This window comes from Buteo buteo, chromosome 24 (assembly GCF_964188355.1).
Source record: "Buteo buteo chromosome 24, bButBut1.hap1.1, whole genome shotgun sequence".
NCBI lineage: Eukaryota > Metazoa > Chordata > Aves > Accipitriformes > Accipitridae > Buteo > Buteo buteo.
In genome coordinates, this window is record NC_134194.1 from 5,210,731 (window position 1) to 5,235,665 (window position 24,935).

Sequence of the window (24,935 nt, forward strand, 5' to 3'; positions counted from 1 at the left end):
CCAAAACACAGCCCCATACTAGCTACTATGAAGAAATTAACTCTATCCCAGCCAAAACCAGCACATATACCGTTAATTTTCACCACTAATGTATATAGATTAGTATCTGTAGAGCTGAAAAAGTCCATAATGGAAGGATGCCTATAAAAACCTGAGCCTTTACAGCATGCTAATGGCTTTCCATGAGGTCAGATTAATGTTTTCTGCTTGGTGAAAATAGGTTTTTAACAACAGTGCTTTCAGTTTGTTAGGAATAAATAACCGCTGGATGAATTGCTTCACCCTTGGGAATAAATCTGCACTTTCAGTGCTTGCTATTAAATCACTTCTGCAGGATGATTCTTAACATCTGTAGATTCAGATCTGAGGATGTCAGTTGGATCCAGCAGCAGAGATCCTCATCCAGCGTTCACGTTGCCGTGACGCAGAGAAGCGACGGATTCTGCCGCTGCTCGTGGTCCCACTGCCACGTCAGACGCAGGGCACTGTGCACTGTGATCAAGTTGGCGAGCTGGATGTTAACCAGCCTGCCTTGCCATCCCCGTTTGTAACAGCAGCAATACCAACCTGCTGCAGGCAGGGAAGTTGTGGGATATGAATGGACGTCACTGAAGCGCATCAGCAGTGAAGGATCCGGGAATTAATGTTATGTGGGGACCTGGTATCAGAGGGCTGCTAAGGCAGAACTTTTGGTGACATCAATAAAATAACAAGGATAAAGTCTTTTGGGTTTTCCCTTTTTAAAAGGCGTAGGAAATGAATTGAAGCCAGATTCTTTTATCTTGAAGAAAATACACACAGAAGTAAAAATCCATATTTGCATGTGTTTGCACTTGTGTCTTTTTCAGAGCACTAGAGTTTTAAATGGTTGTTGACAGTTGACTGGACAGATTTCAGTTGCTAGAGAGGGGCTATAGAGAGGCTCCTCCCTTGGTGTGTCTCTTTATCGCAGATTTTTTAATCAGTGCTTCAAGTCATGTTAATATCCATATTGTTTGCAACCTAGGTATTCTCTCCTTATAGATCTTCAAGTAGCAAGAGACCCATTATCACATCTATTCCTCCTACAGCTCTATTCTTCTCATCTGAGAAATGTTACTTGAAACTTCTATTAATAGTAAAGAGGTACATTTGCACTGTATTTTTCATGAAGAGGGTTCTTAAAAATGTTTTATAACTTATACTAATGCAAATTTATATATGAGGATCTTAGATCTGGGGTTCCTCAGAGCTATGCTTCCTAATTGTTTGATATGTAACTAATGGGCTCTACCACAAGAAATAAATCATTAAGTGTTCTGGTTCCTGGATACCCAGCTGGAGGCTGAGCCTGACTTTGTGTGCATTAGACTCATGCCCTCTGAATGTCAATCCACTCTGAAGTGTCTAAAATAACATGTCCCAAACCAAACAAATTCAGAATTATTAGGAACATCTGAAAATGTTCAAATAAAATAAATAAAATAGAATGCAGTTTCATTAGGTAGAGAGACAGAATCTTTTTAACCACACATAGTAGCATTAAAATACAATTTAATACAAGAAATGTAAAATAATACTTCCTCTATTTTAATGTTCAGTGGAAAGTAAGATTGAGAGCATGAAACACTTGAATAGAAATTTAACTGAACTTTGCATTAAATTTTTTAAGTCTCATGAAGAAATTTATTATTCACTACATATTAACAGCACAGTTGGTTCCTGTTATACTCATGAAACAGCAGTTATTCTTGTGAAGAAAGACTGCAGTCCTAAGAGAGAACCTCAACATAATATCCACTGTTGAATTATCCTGAAGCAACATACTTAAGGAATATCTCAGTTATTCACAAAAAAACCTCTCCAGAATGCAGAAAACTCCAGTTCTGGGCTTGCTGTCAAGTTGTGCCTCAGATCGAATTCCAAAGGAAATCTGCAGGGTTTGTGGCATTTTGCACACTTGTTGGTGAAGACAAGAGAACACGTCATCCAGATTCCGCCGTTAAAGACTGCCCTCGGAGCGAGTGAATGAGGCAGTCTTCGAGGAAGCTACAGCATAGAAGAGGCTGAAAGCCTATTCTTGCTCCATCAAAATCAAGAGAAATATTGTTAGGGAATGACAGGAGGATACAGGGGTCCTGTGTCTGTTTGAGCAGCCGTAGGGTATAACCAAGCTGAGGTAGGTCATGGATTGCAGCACTTGGGTAACAGCAGAGAACTGGTGCAAGCAGGAGTGTACATGTGCGTGGTAAAAGCTGGTTCTTGACATGGTTAGCATTACAGACAAGCAAAAAAAAAAAAAACCACTTCACTGTGAATGGCGTTTTACAAATCCTGACATGTTTGATTGGCTGGACTAGACAGAAAAATCGTTTCAAGTCTGATTTACCATTAATTAATCTACTTCTGTTCCACCTACACTGTGCATTCAATCCTGTTTTCTATTGCAATTTAAAAGCATGGATTCAAATTACCTCAGTCAATGCAGTTTAAACCAAATGACCACTTTGTGAAATTTATTTCAGAGACATTAGTTTTTCAGTGGGAAGGCCATTCTGCATGGTGCTGAGGCCGGGAGAGGACGTGAGCGTGCTCCAAGCTCCCGCCTGGCACTCTGCACTGGCAGGATGGCATTGCAAGTTTGAGAGCAAATACAGCATCCCTCAGAGCATTTGACTTACCTTAGGTTTCTGTGGTGTCTAGAGTTGTCTTTGTATTTGGAAGTACAAAAATCTGAATAAGGAAAACAGCCCTAGAGGGTATTTTCTTTAATTTATTTTTTTTTTCCCTGTGACTTGTTGACTGAAAGTCCGTGAAGCTCAGTATACCTATACAGAAGGCATGATGAGGGTGTCAGGATGGCACAGGAATGGCTGTTTGTAGTCCAGAGTTCCAGCCTGGGCTTCCTAAAGATGTCGTATGCCACAATAAATATTTAATAAGCATCAGGTTTTCACAATAAAACTACGTTACTTGTTTCTCGATCAACTGAATCCTCTTTTTTTTCACCCACTTGATATAATCGGTAGTCAAAGCTGTGTTTATATGTGCAGTTTTGACTGGAGATACATTTGTGAAATACTCTGAACATATGGATAACCTGTCATATATGAGGTATGGGCTAAACAACACTTACTTGTTATGCATTATATTTCTCTTTTTTGCCTTTGCAAAACTGACTTTCAAAGGACGAGACGGCTACTTGGCAGAAGGAAAGAGAAGATACTGCCTGCTTTTAATTCTGAAAGATGATACAATTATCACTACGCTCCTTCTCAGAAAACATTTGTGAAGACAGGTTATTGAAAAGAAGGCTATTATGGTCTCTCATGTTGCTGTAGTTGCCTAATAATATTTTGGCAAAAATTATGTCCGATGAAAATCAGCTGATGGCAATTCAACAGGGGATGCAGAAAGAGCATCTCGATCCCATGTAAAAGCAGTATCTCCATCACTTCTAACATGTATTTAGGTGCCCAGCTCCTCTTGAAATTAGTGCACGATGGAAATTTCTTTATGGATCTAAATTCACAAAATAAGAAATCATTCGTGCCTGTCTAGAGCTAGTTCATTCCTGAATATTTATTACCTATAAAATTAGTTTTCTTCCTACCCCCTCACTCCTTCAGGCAACATCTCCTGATGGGGGCTTGTTACAGGCAGGATGATAGAATTTGTTCTGGTATTATTTCTGTTGTGATTTTTCTCTGATAAAAGACTTTGTAAGTAACAGCCAAGGAAAAATAGTGGCACGAGATGTTCCTTATAAAAAAGATGGCATGGTGGGCTCAAAAATCCTATCACTCTATGAATTTTGTCTTAGCTTGCAAAGATAGGATAGTTTACAATGAGTAAATATAGTGTTAATTTAATTGAGAAAATAAGCTTTTTCAGTAATGTAAGCCACTTTAAGGTTAAAATTATATTGTCTTCCATTTATTTGACGTTAATTGTTTTTTTCTTTAAAACCTGATTTTTCCTTACCTGGACTCAGCCTTAGTAGGATAGTGACCTTCATATTTTTATCTTTAATAGGGAAATATATCAAACTCTTTCAGCATTACAGAAAAATGGGAAAATCTTTCTTTTTCACCCCCCCCCCGCAAATGCTAAAAATTTTTCCACTTAGAAAAAGCTATAATGTCCTATTTTTAACTTCAGAGTTATGCCTGACCCCAAAAACCCCTGTGAGAACAAACAAATACTCACCAGAGCCATGAGGTATTGGCAAGTTCATTGCAGTCATTGGAGCAGTGAGTTTAGCTTGGGAAGACAAGCTGTGGGACTCAATTGTTCTTCAATAAGGTGGAAGGAGGAAAATTATAATGTGCAGTGAATTGGAGAAGACATATTGTGGCTTGCCCTGTGAAGGATGTCTGCCTCTGTGGCATAAAATCTTGCTCTGTATTCCAAGAAATGTTGTTTAAAATGTAGAATGAGTGCACAGCAGGAATAATAAAATTGTCTGAGCATGTGAATTTTAAGCACTAAACATGATACAGAAACAAGAATATTTTTTCTGACAGAGACTGGTGACTAATGCAGCTTTCTTCCTTAAAAATATTTGCTTCTGCTGGACATTAATCTCTTGGCAGAAATTTCTGGAAAAATTAGATATTTCTCAGTAAAAATTTAGAAGAAAAGAAATGTTTTACCTAGCTAACAAAATGGAATTGACAACCTCCAGAGGTGGCAAAGTCTCATTTGCAGTAGAACTAGAGCAACATAATGATTTTCTTTTTTATGTATATAAATAAGTATATATATTTCCTATTACTGTGATAATAGCCTTATACTAAGCCAAATGTGGTTATAAATTATTCCTAGCATCTTGTTCAAGTAGTATGTCTAGGCAAGTATGTCCCTCCTCCCCATCTGTTTCACTGATATTTTTCTCTGAAATCCTAAAAGGTGAAAACATTTAAGTGAAGTAGTCACGTAGCTCTGATTGAGAACCTGCAGGTAGCTCTGTGTGTCACTTCTTCCATCACAAATCAAGTCAGCTACCGAGGAAGTTCTTGAGTACAACTTTTAATTCATAATGGCTTACGTTTTCTTTTTAACTTGCATCCTTTTTCCTAACCTTCTCTTCTACTTCAGAGCTCTTAATGAGAAGGACTTTACAACCATAAACAATGTTTTTTCTAACAGACTATCTGGAGAAAGATTTTTGTTGGTGCTCTTGACTCAGTCCGGTGCTTTGTTCTTTTTTCTAGCTTGCACAGACAAAGAACTGAGGAATCTCGCTTCGCGACTAAAAGACTGGTTTGGTGCTCTTCACGAGGACGCAAATCGTGTCATCAAACCAACAAGCTCGGAGACAGCACAAGGCAGTAAGAAAACACCTTATCTGTTGAATATTGAGGGTTGTAGGCAGCTTCCTGGCCTGAGAGAGCATTCAGCTGAGCACAGCTGTTAGTGCTACAACCTCACGTCAAGCCGGTGCCAGCAAGTAAGCGGGTACGCAGGAGACCTGATCCTGCAAATAAACAGCTGCACCATTTTCTGAAGGAGCTGCAGTCGTTCTGTACTCTCTCTGGCCCAAACTGCTCTAAAAACTGGCAGTCAGGGACGGAGAGACCTTTACAAGTTAATCGGGCAAATAACTGTGTCCGAAGGCCACGGGGGTCGCATCTATACTAATAAATAAAACTGCTCAGGGACTTTTGTCAAGCTCTGAGGTTAACTAGCATGACATAGTTCATGTCTGTACAGTTAAATTCCATGACCCTCCAAATCCGGGTGGCTGCATCGAAATCACTTCCTGGGGATGGACCGTGGCGTATGCTTACCCCACAGTTTATGGGCAAGCATTTTCTGACCCAGTGTCAGTGGCATGAGACGAAAACATGGCATACAAGCATAGGGAAATTATGCCAATGTTGGAAAAGACTCACTTCAAATACGTTTTCCAATTTCCTGCTAACACCTTATATAAGAGCATGAATAATAAAAACATCCCCATCGCAGCCACAGAGCTGGAATAGTTAAATGGTGTGGAAAGCTGAAATCTATTGTGTCCCATGTATTTAATAACACCATCTTTGCTTCCTTTGATGCTTTTTTTTTATTAAGAAAGGAAGAAAGTGAACAGTTTAGAGGACATTTACTCTCTGTAGGTTAAGCCAACATGACTGATTTTGATGTCATTTACCCACCTGGGAGGGGAAAGATTCAGTTAAGAGCGTCAAAAGAGGTCATGTTCATCAGAGAGCAAATGCGAATTTATTTTCTGTAAGGACTCATTAATCCTTTTAAGTAGTATGTCCCAAAACACGTGGGCCCTTGGGTTGCAAAGTAGGATGCACAAGTTTTATCTAGGTGTGTGACTGACCTTCACTTCACTGCCCTGATTCTTTGGTACAAGCTGTCTAAAGCCAGGGTCCACACACATAGAATCTAAAGGGTTCAGTCAGCTGCTCCCTTTTGTGGCTCTTTTGACCCAAGATCCTGTAGTGTGAGACTGGAGAAGTGAAAGGTGCAGTACAGCAGACCTAGCACATCAGGATGGGCATTTGCTGTTGGTCCGTGTCTCCACAGCCACTCTTCTCTTGGGCTACTTCTGAGCTTGTGTAGCAATACATCGCCTCTTCCTAAAGAGACAGAATATACCACAGGCTATATTGCTCAAAACTGTAGTCAAACCTCATTAATGCCAAGTAATTGTATCTTAAAACTACGTGGTGAAACAAGTCATGTTCTGTGTAAAAGATCTTTTTCATATGTCCCTTACTTTGCATAGTATTTACAACGAAGTCAGTATCTTTAAAACCATATGTCCTACTTATTTCTTAAACGGTACTCCAAAAAAGGGTATTATCATGCAGAGGCAGCCAAAACATAGTGCAAAAAGACAACTGGATGTACAGCTAATCGTGCCTTCAAGTTGGGAATTCATTTCAGACCCCACGACAGAAAGCGCCAGACTTAAAACTGTCTGAAGTCCTTTAGACCCAGAACCACATGAAATCTCATTCTATCAGATTGTCGAAAGGATGTTTTTCATGCAGATGACCTGTGAGCTGCTCATGAGGACCTTACCAAAGGCCAAAGACTAAATTCATTCCTTAAGGTGTTGGGTCTTTTTTTTTGCTGAAGCAATTTCAGTGAGAAAAACATTCCTAGTAATTCTGCAGTGTTTGCTCTGATTCACAGAGGAGCTGTTATCTTTTTTTAGTTTAGTTTGATTCCTGGCAGCTTTTATATGAAAGGCTGCCTTGATGATCTTAAACACTTGATCTCACAATGTTCATTTTTAGACTGTTGACTTAGTTTGGCACCTTTTTATTTTCTTATAGGTCAGTTAAAAAAAAAAAAGAGAGAGAGAAACTTTATGAGTTAAGAAGCCTAAATCGTTTTTGAATGCCACAAAACTTGGGCTTGTTTTTAAGAGTTTGCAACAGTATTCATGAATTTATCTGCATGTGCCAAATTCTGCAGCTCCAATTCTCTCTGGTAGCACTGAAAATAGGAACAGAGTAAGGACAGCAGTATTTGGCTTCCTTCAACTTCAAACATTTGTAAAAATGAAAGACATCTTAAACAGGGCTCAGAATTCAAAGCAAAGTTCACATACCCAAGCTGAAAAAAAGAATTTGTGTGAATCCTGGCAAACAGGACACACGCAGCTCTGGAAATACGCTGTGATGTACATGTTGCCCTTTTTTTATTGCTCTGCATGTGTTGCCCTCCTCACCAGGCTGATCACTTCATTAAACTGAACTGGTTTGGTTATGCCTGTAGAGTCTTAAAAGGCATGCACATCCTCAAAGTAATCCATTTTGGGTATGCCCCTGTGGCGGTAAAAGGAACAGATGGTGGGATGCGATGACTACGATGCCTCGGACACATCAGCTGTCTAGAGAAGGTGTTCCAGCAGAGATTTCTTTATGCTACATTAAATTTTCAAGATGTTACTATGAGTGTAAATAAGCTTTTTGAGTGTATTAAGTTCACCCCCAGGTGAAGAAAAAAGTACACTACTTTTTTTTTTTTTAACTCTCTTGAAAGGAAAAGGATGAGGGCAAGTCAGTGTGTTTGAAATCTCAAACGCTCATTCAATGAGCTATCTGCCAGATCCCAGCAAAGCACCATACGCCAGGAACTTTGTCTTCTGCAGGCTTTGTACAATTGAAATCTCCTCAATAAATAATATAAGCAATTCAGGGACATGCTTTGACATAAGGAAATAATAAAACTAATTAGGTAGTAAGATCAGATTCAAATTGCTCCTGAGCCCGTTGACAATTCATAACATTCCCGTATTGTATCTAGATAGTCTCGTTGGTTGGAGTGGGAGTCGTTTTTCTTTTACTAGAGATCTATGCAATATAAAGTATTTTTTTCTGGGGAACATTTCTTCTCCTCCTTCCTTTATTTTAAGTGATGGGGGAAATTAGGTTAATTATTCCCCTGTTAATTTAATTGTAGTACACTTTAATAAAATAAAACTGGCTCATGTAAGTCAACTCTTGAAGGGGGGAAATAATTTTATGTGCCAGAAGGTGTGTTTATTTTTAATTAGGATTTTCACTTGAAGACTTTTTTAATTTAATTCCATTTTAATTCAGAGGAGGTGGAGCGTTTTACGTAGTAATGGGATATGAGACTTTTACATGTAGGTCACCAGTTTAATTTCCTTCCAGTTCTGTAGTGAATGAAAGTTGTTAGGACGCTGAGCAGCTGTCAGTCAGAACGAGAAACATGATGGTCTCAATCCAGGTCCTTGCGAGCAGGTGTCCAAATGAGAGCAACCACCACCACAACTGACATTAATTGGCATCTGTGTTGGCAGCCTCTGCCAAGGAGCCAAGAGCAGGAGGGATACGGAGCCTGCATCGTTCTCTTGCTTCTCACCATAGGCACTGCAGTGCCGAGCTGATGCACAGAAAGATGCAGAAACGTTCTCCCTGAGGTTACTGTTATTCCAGGTCTGTTGTGCTAGAAGTTCAGCCTATTAACCAAGCACTTAATTCATTACAGAATTACAGTGTGTGGTCTATTTCAGCCAGCATATTGCATCATATTTATAAGCAAGTATATCAAAAAGACTCTAAAATGGAGTTATTTCATTCAACATTGCTTGGCCTCACCAAGTTGATGGGAGCACAGTGACCTCCCAGTGAAGGTAAGTGAGCTCCGAGAACCATTTTGCACCAGCTGCCCCAGTTACGCAGTAAGTCAGAGCCTGCGTTGCACACTCGGGGCACACTTTGCTTTCATTCCTGTTGCTGGGTGCCGAGAGCATCCAGGATCGCTGGTTTTGGACTGCAGATGCAATGTTGTAAAAGGTGATTTACGGACAGTAGCTTTTACCAGGAGACAATACGAGGTGGAGGTAGATACTACAATTCACCTTCAACCACATACTGAGCGCCAACTAAAGAATTAACCTTTTCACTGATAATAACCATCTAGCTAAAGGCTTTCCGTCACACCTACCACTGTAATATTTAGACTTCCAGACTAGACTGTCTAATACTCCAGCACTGACTGCTTAATAGTACAGCTTCTTAATAAACCTAATTTGGAACTCTGGTCACAACAGTGAAAGCTCCCTTGTTTATAAGAAATTGCAATCAAAAACTCTTCAACTAATGTAATTAACTGTCTTTGTAAGTGACCTTTCATGATCATATCTTGCATCCAAGCCCTGGCGGTGTGTCACAGAGCAGCTTCCTATTCACATCAGTCACTATCTTGTGATCTGCTCAGACAGATCCGTACTGAGGGCACGCTGCTGTTGTATCCCTGAATGCATGTTGTACGCACAGATAAAGACTTCCCAGCAGGGCCAAAAACAAGACTCAGAAAATAACCCACAAGGGCAAAGTTCATGCCAGGATCTCCTCTTCCCTGTGTGGATCCTTGCCAGTTAGGAGGTGACCTTCAGAGACCCACAGGGCTGAGCAACACATACCGTACTCAACTGGTTGTACAACAGACCTTGTAGTTATTCACCTTGGCAGCAGTAAGTGCCATGACAGGGGGTAAAAACCATCACCAGAGAGGGGATCTGTGCAGGAAAAGAGCAGCCAACGGAACCCAGCTGCTTTTCCCCTGGAAGCTGTTAAACTGGGATAGCTGAAGCATGTACGGATCCCAGCTCCGCCATGCAATTGAATGAGCCACCCCTGCCCGTTTGACTACTTTTAACTTGCCCCGTGGTGGGGAATCAGGCACAGCATATACCCGCACAAGGCAGGACTGTGTGCCCTGCTCCTCGGTGCTTTGTAAAGGCGAAGTCAAGGATTCTTAAATCCTTTCACTCAACAAGAGATTGCGTGGTGACCAAATCCTGCTTGCCTTCTTCAGATGAATAAAATAATTGAAGTCAATAGTCCTAATTGCTTCAGCAAGGCAAGCAGGCTTCCTCCCTACATCTATTCACATGGCCTTTTTCTTTTTCACTGTGCTCAAACTCGATTAGATAATGTTAGAGGAGATAACAGCACAAAAATGTGATGAAATGTTCAGCATGATTTCTCTCTTCCCTGCCTGAGCTGCCTCTAGCCCTGAGGAAATGGTGTTACCTTCTTCCTTTCTTAGAGAAACATGTATTATGAATGACATAAACCTTCCCATTAGTTAACCCTTCTGATTGTTCCTCCATGTCACTGACAACCTTCAGCTGCAGTTGCATACAAAAAGCATAGCTTCCAGCATAAAGCACTGCCCTCCTTCGGATTAATACTTAAAATAGCAGGTAGGCTGCAGAGCTTGGACAAACTGTCAGCGTGATTCCAGCAACATCTCAGGTTTCACTTTAACAAAGCAGCATCGTGAAATGGGACTTGACGTGTACAGCAAATAAGGCTAAGCTTGACCTCTTTCAGTGAAAGATACAGCAAAAGGAAAAAGCCCATCAGGTTTCTCCATGTGGCCCATAGCAGAACGAACAGTGCACAGGCAGGTTATCGCACACAGCTGGAACAGCGGGAGCACGAGGAGCTCAGGGTGCGTGATTCGGGTACCCTCTGTGCCTATAAATCCCCAGCCGATGTATGCGTGTTTCTGAGTCCTTGCTGAAACCAATATCCTTATCAGATTTATTAGTTCTGCATTACAAATATACTTTCTTGCATCATAGATAAATAACATGGAAATTAGTCTGTATTTGTACCAAGCATTGAAAAACACAGTGACAGTATGCATTTATAATGCTCTGTCTTCTTTTTGAAAGAAGGCAGGGCCACTGTTTTTGTGGAGACTGCAGAATACTGGAACACGTATCTCATATACATCGTGGGTATCTATATGCATGACTTGGTCTTTCTGTGATAACCGCTGCTGCTGCTGCAGTCTTTTAAGGAACTGGGCTATTAAAATGAATGATGATGATGGTTTCCAAAGCGCTGGAAGAGCAGAATCCTGTATTGCTGCACAACGCTGGAGGCCGCAAGAAGGAATAGTGCTGGTGTGGCATGCGAGAGCGTATGCAGCTCTCTGGAGCTGCCAGCTGAAGCAGTGCCGTTCTTCAGCGTGGTGCAAGCAAAAGAGACGCTTCGTCCCTTCTCTCCCCCTGTCTCCCCCAGACAGCTCGCAATCCAGATCAAAGCATCTTGTTGTCCACCACGGGAGGCAGGGCTTTGAAGAGTGAAAAGCTAGGATGGGAGGTGGGAGGTGAGAGCACTGTGGGAAAGAATTTGATCAGGGAACTAGAAACAGGTCTGGGAAACAGAATTTAGATCGCGTTCAGGCTCAGTCTAGTTTGAAAATACAGTGGATGCAGCCTTTTCTCATCACATTTCAGTTTCTTGGAACAAGGCCAACTCACTTGGACGGAGGACAGGAAAAAAAAAAGTGAGAATTTTCTGAGTAGAAATAACTTTGAATTACAGTAATCAGCTATGAATCTCAGCCCTCCCCACCCCACAGCTCCTAAAGAGTGTCAGTAGTGCTCTAGTCTGTAGCTGTGCTTGGGTTTTAAGCTTTACACAATCAATCAGCTCAGTCTTAGTATTTTATTCTGCTTTGGGCAAATCAGGTTAATGTTCAGAGTCCAGCCAAAAAAATATTAGCAAGGCTTCAGCTTAGCAATGATTTCTGTGCAGTGAGCATGCTGGGGTTCAGCTGGGGATATTTGCCTATCTTCTTACAGGATTTGACACCAGCATACTACCAATCTGTAAGGATTCCTTAGGCTGGATGTTCAACAAACTTGACATGAACTATGACCTGCTGCTGGATCCCTCGGAGATCAGTGCCATTTATCTGGATAAGTATGAGCCATGTGTCAAGCCTCTCTTCAACTCTTGCGACTCCTTCAAAGACGGAAAGCTTTCAAACAACGAGTGGTGCTACTGCTTCCAGAAGCCGGGCGGTGAGTTGTGCAATTTGCAGTACAAAGAGAAGTTGTTTGGGTCTCCCTGCGTTTCAGGTTTGATTGACCTGCTTATAGAGGTAGTTTGGTAATTGGCAGTCAACGGCCTTAAAAAGCTCTTTTCTCCAGCGCTGGTGTGAAAGGGCATTGTGTAACAGTGTTTAATGTGACAGACAAACTACATTAATATCCCTTGATCATTAAAAGTAGTAAGTGCCAGTGCACACAGTCTAGAAATAAGCTCTATTGCTGATAGAAAGCTCAAGAAGTTACCCTTTATTAATGCAAAAATTAGTCAATTAGCAAATCATAAATAAGAGAGCTGGCATTATGTCAGTTTGGTGAAAAGAGAGGAAAAATGGTTTAACAATGAAAATGGCCCCCAAACACTATTCTCAACTACAGTGTGTTGCTTTTTTTTTTTTAATTAGTGGAGCTAATGACATAAATTTGTTTTGCAGTACAGTACCAGCATATGGGCTTCTTTCGTTCCCAGGTGTACAGTAGTCTACATTTCATGTCAGTAGTGAAGCCAGTCATTACAGAGTCTGTCCCGTACCATCTGGAAACTGATTCTCATACATTATATTTTAGGTCTTCCTTGCCAGAATGAAATGAATAGAATTCAAAAGCTAAGTAGAGGGAAGAGTCTGTTGGGTAAGTTTGATTACTTGCTATTCATTTACTCAACTAATTAAAGCTTCTGTGATTATTGTAACTTTATATGCAGTAATGGTTTTTCAATTAGAGACTAATGTTTTGAGTCAGGAATATGCACCACGGAGTGTAGGCCTGACACTATGAAATTAAACAAATAATGAGATAGCAACATACAGAACAGGTGTCAGTGTGGCAATGGGTTCAGAACTAATTTACAGCTCTCCAGAAATGCAAAGCCTTGTTCTGCACAGAGCTCAGTAGTGCCTTCATCACCTCCTAGGTCAGAATAAGTACAGAGGCTGCTTGATACTCAAGCCTCCCATTTTTGAAGGGTGACTGAAGGTGCCACAGAGCATAACCAATGGGTTCATGTCTTCTTCCAGTTATGGTGTAATGCATGCATTCCATGGGGTTCGGTTTTGCCTAATCACCCTTAAAAATATTTCAGTATATTCTGTGTGTATGGAAACGTGAATTCATTTCATCTCATTTTAGGCAGCCCTGCCGGATGCTCTGTGCGGTAAGATGTGATAATGCTTGCCCTTCTCTCTACTGACTATTGGGGCCCTGAATTGATTGAAAACTTACACTGCTCTGATGCATATCTAAAATTAGGTGAAATAAATCCCCATATGGCATTTTGCCATTTAATTCCTAAAAAATAGGGTTGTTGAACTGAGTAAATTTAAGGTAACTGATTCCATACCCTAAAATCACAGAGTGTTCTGTAGCCTAGCGTTTATGTGGTGGTATCTTATTGAAACTTCTGTCCTAGTGCATTTGTGTACCTAGAGCCAAATCATGTGAGCCATACCAGTACAGATTAAAGTCTCTGTTTACAGAAAGCACTGCATTTCACCCTTGAAGAGTCTGGCTTACCTCAGACCCGGGCTGTCGGGCCCATCATCGCGAACCCGTGTCAGGTTCTTACGGCATCACTAGCTGCAGCACAGAGCATGCACGTCAGCTCTGCTGCAATGCTTCTCAGATTGCACTCTGCTTCTCAGGTTGCTCTCAGGTTTTAGTCTGATTAGCCGACCCTACAAACAGAGCTTCTGCAAAGCTCATCTTTGCCAAACCCTGCCATTTCCAGATGCTGCTGCCATTTGGACACAAGGTTTGGCTACCTTACAAACAATCCCAACCTGGATTTGTTGGTTTAAGCTAAGAATAAACATTCCCAAAGGCCATAGGCACTATGGTTTAGTTCCATCATCCTTTCATAGCAAGTTCACATAAAGATTAAGATGTTTCAGAGTTACAGCTCCTGCTGTTCATAGCTGTGGGAGCAAAGGGAGGATTGATCGCTCGGTTGTATGTATGCTCCGTTCAGTAAATATTTTACATTTGCGTTCAAATGCATGTTGTGGCAGAGGAAGTCACCGTGTTCTCTGTCTCATGGGTGTCATGATTTTCAAAGCCACCTAAAAGAATAAGAAGCCCAGTTCCTAATAGATAGCTTTGGCTATCCCATATTTATTTTATGCTCTGCTGTTATTTGCTATATGCAATAAATGTCATCTAGGTTGAAACATAAGTGGTTTGTTCCAGTGTGCAGGGAAAAATGATGGCTGTATTGCAGGTAGTACAACATGCAGGCAGTTGTAGCACATGTCACTGGGATCTGATCACAATAGCAGGAGTAAAATGACAAAGTAAAAGCACTAAGAATGGTCCCTTACCACAAATAACTTCTAGTCAACTGTATTAAAAAAAGTGAAGGATGAAAGTGGCTAAGCTCAACAAATCAAGACGTGTCAGGCATAGGTTGTTCCACAAGCTAGAAAATTGTAATATAGAGAAGAACTCTTTGCTTCACCTACCTTGAAAGTCTGCCTGCATAATGGCACCTGTCTGTGAGATTTTAATCTGATCTCATAGCTATTTATACAGCGGAAAACATTGTCTTTTCTCTTCACTGACTGAAAAATCATGCAAATGGAAACCAAAACATACACGTGACAAAAAACACACTTGTAGCAACAATAAAGATTGAAAAGAGAGATGAATATTTTCAGAGAAACTAACCTTTAATTATTCTCTTTCCTTCTCTATCCCTGACATACAGAGCACAGCATTTACAGTCTGGGCAGTACCCATGAAGAAGATTTCTGTTAACTTGTATCTATTGATAAAAAATGATGACTTCTGATATTTTGTTCTCTATATATTTTTCAAAACACATGACAGTTGCAACAAAGTACTTCAAAGCCATTGCCATTAGATATGTTGAATTTGGAGGCTTTCAAATAGAGTCTAGCATCCCAGGGGACTGAATTAAAAAGTAAACAGCACTATTCATCTTTTCCTACCAGATTTATCTAGAGTACAATTAACTGCAGAGAGTGTACTTTTAGAACATACAACTGTGCAGCCTGATAATGCTTCTCCCACATCACTAAGGTAATAAATTTCTACTCCCGTCACTATTTTCTTCTGTATCAGCCCTGTGAATTCAGCTAATATAATAGCTAATACAAGGAGCTTTATGCTGGCTAGCACTTAATTCTGTCAGGCTTTTACCTGTGTGCTTCACTATCTTTAGCATATAATTATTCTCCCCATGTCCTCTGAGGAAGGGGACCATTATATAGAAAAGGAAACGATGCAAAAAAAAAAGAAAAAGATAGATAGGTCTGGATCCGTAAAGAGGATATAGATGCAACAGTGCTGTTCAAGTTTGCATGGAATACTTACATACTCCATGGGACAAAGAGAGATGAGGGAAGCAGGATTCACTAGCCTGAGGCAGTTCAGTGGGGAGTGACTAACATTTTGTAGTGCTTAATAGCAAAGCTGGTCAACCAGCGATCCCCTCCACACTTGTGGGGAAGCACCGCCTGTGCAAGAACCTCTGGAGAGGAAAACTTTCTCCTTCCAAAGTCCGCAGATGTCTAATGCCAAACCAAATTATGGGGTGCAAGAGTCCCACTAAACGGGCTGTGTGGATGCCGTGCTCCAGACTAGCAGAGCTTGTAGCCAGAGCTTATTTCTAATAAACGCAGGGGCTGATTCGTGTAGGATTTACAGGACGAATCACCACGCTGTGCAACACTTGCTCCCAGTGACTCGCGATCCTCACCAGATTATCACCTGCACCTGACACATTGGAGAGGACATGCTGTAATCTTCCCTCTGATGGTTGGCAAATACTGTGACATTAGTATGCGTAGCTAAATATTTAAAGCTCCAGTGTTACATACAAATTGGCACAAATTTCCTATGCAGAAGGAAAAGTACCTTCTACTCTTCACTGTGACCCAAAGTGTGAATCCTTTCCACGCACAGTTACGTTGGCAGTGAGCCTGGGCCATAATTTATTTTTAAATCTATGGCTTTTACAGGCAGTGTGGAACATTTTAGTACCTTACAAGAAAAACAGTGAAACTATGCAAAAAGGCCTGTTTCAAAGAAGGGGAAGGTTGCATTGCCCAAGGAAAAGAGAAAGCATGAGACAGTTTAAAATGCAGAGGCTGCTCTCTGCTCACCCCATAATGAGAGGTTCCCCCTTTGGTTCTTCCCTGGAGCCAGATGCTCATCTGATGTAACAGGGGAGCTCCAGTGGCACAGGTACAGCTACGCTGATTTACACCAGCTCAAAATCAGCACCTGAGCGCTTTTCCCAAGCTTGCGTATAGTCTGATAAACACCTGGAGTGCTTAACAGAGAGAGGACAGGAGCATAAATATGAAAAAAAAAGAAATTCTCAATCAATGTTGAAATAAAGGATTGAACAGTGAGTAAAAACCTACAAAAGCAAATACACGTACATGTTTATTAGAACCATTTTTTTATAAATAGTGAAAATGGGTCTTTGGTAGTCATCAGTATCCTTACATTTGTACGTGAACATAACGGTGGTACTTTTAAGCAAACCTGCTATAAGATCATGCTTTGAAGTTGTTTAAAATACTTTCACTAATGGATGTGAAGTGGTCTCCAAAACTGATCTGATATACAAAGATTTCTGCAGATGTTCAAAGATCTCTGCTCTCATCTTCCACACCCACATTAGTGGCACTCAAACATTAGGTAAGATCTGCAGGGCGATGAGTTTGGAAATTCAAGGAGTCACTTTATATAGATGTGCCTGTGTACGTATGAGACTGAGTGACTTCCCCTTTTATGTCTTTCTTTATATAGGAAATTTCATGACATTTGGGCAGCACCTTGTCATTCATTTTTTCTGTGAGAAATAGTGTAGCCCCTTTGACACATGAACTCTCTGAAGAGATGCTATACACATGGAACTAGTTAAGAAACTTACTGCATGACCACTAAATCACTGGTATCTTTGACAAAGGAGAAAAATACTTTCTCAAAAATTATTTGAGACATGAAATTTGGGGGCAAGGGTGGGTTTCTGCCATGTTTCAAATTGAAGCAATTGGCAAAGAAGGGAAAATGACTGTATTGACCTCCCCTGGGAATAAAGCTAACTCATCTTGAAGGACAAGAGGGCTTTTCATATTGAAGTACATTTGCTGTATCTGCTGAAAATGGTGGGAACAATAAAATGGGTTTCTCCCAAGAGCTTCCCTGTCTGCAGAAGCCAGAATAAACCACACTCTACAAAGCTGAACTACATTGGGTTTATTGTGAGACAAATCTTGGGCTTCAAATGCAAAGACTTACTGACTTCAAATCCTGTTGTCCCTCTCTGTAAAGCTTATGCATTACTTCTCCTTTTATACATGGGAACACTCAGTAAGTCGAAAGTTGTGCTTGAGATTAGTATGAATAGCAAGCAGATGGCAGATACCTTCCAGGGATAATTACAGTGTTGTGGAAAGACTTATATGATAAACACTGAAGGAGTGCAAATGGAAGGCAAATGCAGAATTAATGAAGTTGGGGTAATAATCCAGTTGGGAAGAAAACTTTAAAACCAGGAGTTAAACCTGAAAGGGGCTCTGTGGGAATATTAATCATTCAGGGACAGACTGAACCTATCTTTAGTACCGTATGCCATCACCCTCCATGTGCTATATATGCACAAACATTTATGCACTGTGCAGTGACCAGGGTGGCCAAAAATAATCATATATAATTTCTGCTCCCTTTTAGGTACCAGATAATCCCATGTATTTTCTTGCCAACATTGTAAAGATCTTCATAATACTCTATGTACCTGCTTGCTCCTACAGAGGCTTGCATTCCTGATTATACCTTATATTTTATTCAGGTGTTTTCATCCCACGGTGCAATGAAGAAGGTTATTACAAAGCCACTCAGTGCCATGGCAGCACGGGGCAGTGCTGGTGCGTTGATAAGTACGGGAATGAGATAGCTGGCTCAAGAAAGCAAGGGACAGTTAGTTGTGGTGAGTAATGATGTGCTTTTCTCGGACAACAAAGGAATTAACACTGTTGTAAGCCCTGCCATTGCTGTACGATGGAGTGTGATAACAAAAATGACAACAGGGAAACATGACTACCAGTGTTTAAAGTGTTCCTGTATTTTCCCATTCAGACTACAAATGAGGCCCTTATATATGTATTGGTCCTTTGGACTGGGGGGGTGCAGAAGAAGTTAAAAGGCAGTAACCACTGATAAGAAGGTATTTTTGCTAGCAGCCTGGAAAATTTAATTGAGATAAAAATTAAGGCTATGGGATTGCTATGCATGGTTATTAAATATATTATTCTGTATACTCTGGAATGCACATTTACTGGGACTTCATGAAAAATGTCTTTCCAGACAAAGGAAGGCCTAAACATGTAAAATTTTATAAATTAACAACCACGCCCAATAAAATTGCTGACAAGACAATATTATATAGATATGTGAAATCACCAAATAGCTGTTACACCTAGGCAACCAAGATTTCAGCCATATTCCTTCAGAGTGCTACAGTGATGGTTGTGGATGCAACTTTCTTCTGCGAGAAAGAACAGAAAAGGCAGAGCCCTAGAAGGTCTGAGAGGCCCAGAATCACATCACAGATGTTAAGCTCAACAGCTACATTTGCAGAGCATCGTTTATCCACTCATATAAAATCAAATTGCGGAATATTTTTAGCCTGGTTTACAGAGTTGTGATGGGATGAAAGTATTTACAAACAAGTAATGATTGCATGCCTGTGAACTGAGACTCTCCAGTTGAATCTCTAGGAGGAGGGCGATGCATAGTTTTTCATGCAAGTAAATTTTTCAGAGTAAATTGATATATATTTATCCCAGTTCAGGATGAAAATTGAAATTTAGAGGTTGTTTCATGAATAGCTGAACCGACGAATTTCGAAAGTCACATTGCAAATGACAGTGACTTGAATGACAAGGGTAGTGATGAAGGAGGGATTTGGTGTCATGTGAGGGAATGACCTTTCTTGCTTACCTGTTTCAGAAGAAGAGCAAGAAACCTCAGGGGATTTTGGCAGTGGTGGATCTGTTGTATTGTTGGATGATTTGGAAGAGGAACCTGAAGCAGCAAAAAGAGACAAAGAAGGGAAACTGAAGATTCATGTAAGAGCAGCTAATGAAGATGATGAAGATGAAGATGATGATAAGGATGATGAAATTGGTTATATATGGTAGTGCCCATCAAAATGAGGACTCACGTTTTGCACAATATTGCAAGTCACATCATATCTCTGCAATTGTATCTGAGAGTACCTGGCACAAATATTCCCTCTCTACTGAATTTAATTTTGTATAGTCCGTTTAATTTGGAAGACAACTTTTTTTCCCAGCAAGGACTGTTTGGAATACAGCTTCTGTTCAGTTGGTTTGGGGGATTTTTGTTCTATTCATGGGGGCAATGAGTTTTGTTTCAAAAACATTTCATGTCTTAATCCTCACTCGCACAGCTTATGAAATATATCCTGTGAAAGAAGAATCGCAGAAGGGTCTCAGCAAACCAATACAAGGCTTAGAAGCCCTTCTCGTATTTGAGAATTTGTGTCGTAAATTGCTACCTGGGTCATATCAGAAACAGTTATTTTTCTTTTATGAAGAAGGAAAAGTAGGTGCCTCATTTTCTAGTTCATATTTGTTATGTTCCAGTAATAAGTAAGTCAGTCTCTTTGGACAGTGACTTCTGGCTGCTCAGCACCAGGGGCTTAATCCAGAAATAAACCCACTGGTGGGATTTTCTCTTCCTTACATTCTCTGAGAATGAGTCCAACAGGCTTAGTCCAGCCCACACTGAAGGCAAAGCTCCCACCAGAGCATAGATCAGCTCACTGACACTTTATTTGGTTAAGGAACACGGCCTTCATCTTAAGAGCTGCTGAGAACCTGCAGCTATCATGGAGCAAGCCCTACAGGCAGGGAACAAACTCCATCTGCCTTTCCAAGTGTTTAAGGAAAAAGTGTTTTCTGAATTTGTAGCATCATAACCACCTCCATAGCTGTTCCTCAGCTTCTGTCTGAAGTCGTTTTGCACTAAGAGTTGCACTAACATCGTGCAGGCAGCCTCCGCTTCTTGCTCACTATGGATCTGCCTGTTCTTCATTTACTCTTAGCAATGCCTCATTCCAAAGTTATAAAGCTGTCAAAGACACTAACCATCAAAAGTAATAAGCTGTCATTTCTTTAATTTAAATAGTTCATATTTATTTGGCCTGTTTAAAAAAGCAACTTCAAGTGGCCATGTTTCAAAAGCATAACCCCTTTGCTCAGTGTGACAAGCTACACACTCGTAATACACACACATAAAAGAGAATAGTATTAAAATACAATCTGTGATTCCCTCAGCATCTCCCGTATATTCATCAATCTTCAGTTGTATCACAGCATATTGACATTAAGTTATTTGCTGACCCTTTCCCACTGCAGTTCTCTGATGCAGTAATGTACTGTGGTGACCTGTTATTATTTCTGCTGTTTTCAGAAACAGTAAGGGGTACCTTAACCCCACTCTTGCGTTAGGATGCAGATGTAAGTATTTTAGCAGTGCCTGTGATTTGCCTGTGAGTTATTTTGCAGAATGAAAAATGTACTCGTTACACAGAAAACTAATTAGATCAAATCTTTTTTTCCTCTGAGTTAGTGTGGGAAATAGAGGTGGAGACAGTGTGGAGTCAAAGCATGGCTGGTTATATATTTGCTCAAAAGCAGGAAAATACCATGCTGGTTGGCAGAAGTCAGTTTTTTTAGGGTCGCTGGCCCAAGGGCTGTGGTCCTCAGCCCTCTGCAAAGTCAGTGCCCGCTGCAGAGCCTGGCAGGGCTCCGCAGCCCCTCTCCCCCTCTGCGTAGGACCTCTGCTTTCAGACATGATCCCAAGAGCAATAGAGAAGAGGAGCTCCTTTCAGACACCATGTGTTGCAGGGGCTCAGTTGTTTTCTCCTCTTTCATTTCCTATTTATCTAGATGACCTGAGAACAAAGAGCGAGCCTGCGTAATTGTTATTAATGCAGAAGGATGTGTAAAATCGTGAGGAATTTGTTGTGTGTTGTTTCACGCCCCCGCATCCTCCCAAAAATCTGCCATCGCAGTCATTTGCAAAAGGCCTGTAATCCGCCCTGCCTCAAATCCCTTTGGTTTTCCTATAGCTTTTGAAAATTTATTTTAAAATCATTGTCCGTGAGCTGCACAGCGCGCGCGCGCACACACACACGCTGTTTCTACTTACCTTTCAGAGAAAATGTTGCTGACTCGCAAGAGGAACAGATACAACCAGCATTTCTGCTTCCCTAAATAGTATGATTTTGTGAGAAGCAATTGAACACCATCAGTAGCTTGCTGCTTGAACATCATGGCTTGTTTCCTTCTGGTATTTTAGTAATTAAACCCACACCCTCTGGGTCTAGTTCTGCTGTCCTGTGTGTGGGACCTGCCTAAGGCACAGAGTTGTCATTTCACTCTGACATAAAACTGAGGTCCACAATCAGTAGAGTTATCCTTATCTTCCTGACTGGACTCATTCTCCGCACACAACTAGTGTTTTCTGCTCTCCTGTGTCCCTTTGCAACGACTTAGCCTGGAACTATGCCTTACTTCAAAGGCCACAGAGTAAATCCCTTCTCCCTGTCTAACCAAGCCCTCGCCGGCAGCTCCAGGGTCCAAGGTTGCAGCCCTTCTGTGTCACATGCAAACATGCAAGGTGCTTAAATAAAAGCTGTTAAATAAGCCTTTAAAAGTGAATATGGACACCTTTCAGTTTGCATGAGCAGACTTGCCACCACCATCCCTTCCTCAACACCCCTGATCCTCTCCTAGCTGTAATCTCTCACATGCAACTAACCCAAACTGGAGCTGGCAGGTTTTATAGCTTTCTCTTAAACTATAAAACAATTACTGTCCACACACACACACGCGCGGTTTAAGCCTGCTGACCTGGATTCAGGAAGACACCCCCAGCCAGGCGATCGTTCAGTCACCTGCTTCAGTTGTTCAGATGTTCTTCTGAATCAGGGCCAGCATTGGGAAAATGCCATTTTATTGACTAGTTCCGCTGGGTACGACTACAAGAGTTTCAAGAGTAGTGTCACATCGCAAGGGGTCACAGCCTAGTCAGGAACAGGGCAGACAGGCTGTCGTGCTTGGAAGGGCAGCTCAGACTGCGGATTGCTTTAAGAAGTTGTTCCCAAGTACCACAAAGTTATTTAGCAAAGCCCTTTTGTGATCCACTGGCATCCTCCAGGGGTTGGGGGATCTGCAGCCTATATATACATATGTATATACATGTGTGTCTGTATATATACATTTATACACATATATGTGTGTGCATACGTGTGTGCGTGTGTCCAATTTGGGAAGATGCATTAAGAAAATGTTTCATTTCTTTAAAAGAAACCAGCGATTCTACCAAGAACCAGTTCTCTTCCAGATCAAGCCCCTTCCATTCGTCATGCTTTGTAAAGGATTTATTTGCTTCCAGCTTAATTTAATTCCTTCCTTTTTTTTTTTTTTTTTTTGCAAAGCAGGACTTCTCATCTGCATCAAGTCATTGACCTTCCAAACATTTTCTCATTGGTGAAAAACGGAATCAGAGTTGTCCCATTCTTTGAGAGACACAAACCAATTTTTAATCTCATTTTCTTTTCATATTAGAGACTATGAAATACTGTTAGGCATTGCTTTATGTTTCAAGGTGTCCTTTTAACTACTGTGGTTAAATCAAAATCTCCTTGAGTTCAGATTTCAGCACAGTTGGGTTTTTTGGGTCATTACTGGCCTTTGCTGTGAACACAAAGAATCCTTTTCCTTTTCTTTGCCTTTTTTTAAGCTATTCTGTACTATCATTTTAAACCATTTGAAATGTTTATTTAATATTTATTCTACAGTTTATATTGAAAATGTAAAGTTTATATTTAAAACAACACTGTTTGTTAGTGAATGCTTCTCTCCGCCTCTCCAGCCTAGTCTGTTAGTCTCAGTGTACATTTCTGGCATGGGAATATTTTGATATTAGGAGTTTTGTAGCATTTTTCCCCTCAAGCAGCAAATGACATAGATCTAAGGTCCCCACTTGGTACAGACCACCAGATCGCTCAAGCTTAGCTTCCTACATTTGTTGGCTTCTATTGCAGTCCCTTCTGTATGCCATTCAAGTTCCTTTAATACATAGACTGCTTTGTACAGTTACTATACATCAAAAAGCCCTTTCTACAGTAGGTGGGTTTTGGTCTTTTTATACTTTTCTCAATGCTGTTGATGTCCGTTACTGTTAAGCGTGTAGATCAGTAAGGAGAGATCCAAATATTACGTGTTTCAGTTTGATGTCCCTACTGTAGATGGATGTAGACTATCATAGTGAGTAGAATTGCATAGTAAATTCTGAATGCTTTTTCCATAAGGAATTAAGTGGAATGTGAGCATTTTGCTATCTTTGGTTAACTGTAAATGCTTAACTGTAGTCTGAAATAGTTGCATTTTTGTCTGTCTCAATAAATTTTAATTTGTCTGCGACTCCTTATTGCCTGTCCTGAATTTTATTAAACTTTGGGGATCAAAAATACTGCAGTACCTTGAGTCAGCATTTAATCATGCATGGAAATGGACGGTCTTTTATATTTGGGTTATACCTTATACCTCTGTTCAATGTCAGCTGTAATCTGTGAAGTTAATGTAAGGTCTCTAGAAAGCTATATTTTAAAGGCAGAAATGAAACCAAACTGAAGGTAATAACTGTACCAAAACCAGAACTTTTCAAATTACGTGAAAATTGATTTTTAATGAACTAGCGGGGGGGGGGGGCTTTCCATTTTACTTCCCCAGTTTGAAAATGGTGTTTTTCTGTCTCTTCTGAAGGTATCCAGGGAAATTGAATAAACACAGATACATTCTACAGTAGCCATTATCTACAGTATAAATGAAGACAAAATTATATTGAATACAGTTGGGGGGAAGCCACCCTCACTTCGAAATACCTGGGTTTGCATCTCTGTTATTAAATTAGAGCTCCTCTTTAATATTATTAACTAATCTAAACAGCCAACATTATTACAGTGCTAATTACAAAGTTAAAAATGTTATTCCATCACCTTTCCTCTGTATGTGCAATATTAAAGTACCACATGAAAGCATGAAACATATTTTCAAACATTTCTGCAATTATCATCTCATCAGGTATACAGTTATAACTAACTTGTCTGTCTGTACACCATTGGCTGAGTTGTGTCATCTAGGGTCAGAACCTGCCTTAAATTTCTGTTAAATTGACTGCATTTATTAGTTTATTTTTATTGTGGGTACCACACATTACTTCCAATATGTTACCTTACCTGACTCTGAGAACAAATGGGTTTTCCCTTTCCAAAACCACTCTGAGACTCTTTGAAGTGTTTGATCTTTCATGTTTAAGTGATCCAGCTGTGCCAGATGTCAGATACTGTCACACTGAGGCCTGGAAGGCAAGCAAACCAAATCCAAAGCTTAAGAGTGTGTGAGTTGCAGATGAGGTTTTTAGTTGTTGGGAAGGGTTAATGACTGGAGGGTTTGGGGTTTTTTTTGTAATATCCCTTGTAGATTCAAAATTGCAGGCATCTTGCAAGCTTTGTTTTGTATTACACATGCATAGCTATGCACAA

The 24,935-nt window shown here is 40.5% G+C and overlaps 1 protein-coding gene across 1 annotated transcript in view; it reads left to right on the forward strand.

The window, feature by feature from the left end:
* SPOCK1 (SPARC (osteonectin), cwcv and kazal like domains proteoglycan 1) overlaps positions 1–23,809 on the forward strand; it is a 328,609-nt gene extending 304,800 nt beyond the window's left edge. Inside the window, exons 7-11 of the mRNA XM_075056562.1 lie at positions 5,196–5,312; positions 12,080–12,301; positions 12,896–12,958; positions 18,147–18,284; positions 19,307–23,809. Of these exons, the coding sequence (XP_074912663.1) occupies positions 5,196–5,312; positions 12,080–12,301; positions 12,896–12,958; positions 18,147–18,284; positions 19,307–19,497 (731 nt within the window). The 3' untranslated portion in view covers positions 19,498–23,809. The remainder of the gene's footprint in view (positions 1–5,195; positions 5,313–12,079; positions 12,302–12,895; positions 12,959–18,146; positions 18,285–19,306) is intronic.
* The last annotated feature ends 1,126 nt before the right edge of the window (positions 23,810–24,935 follow it).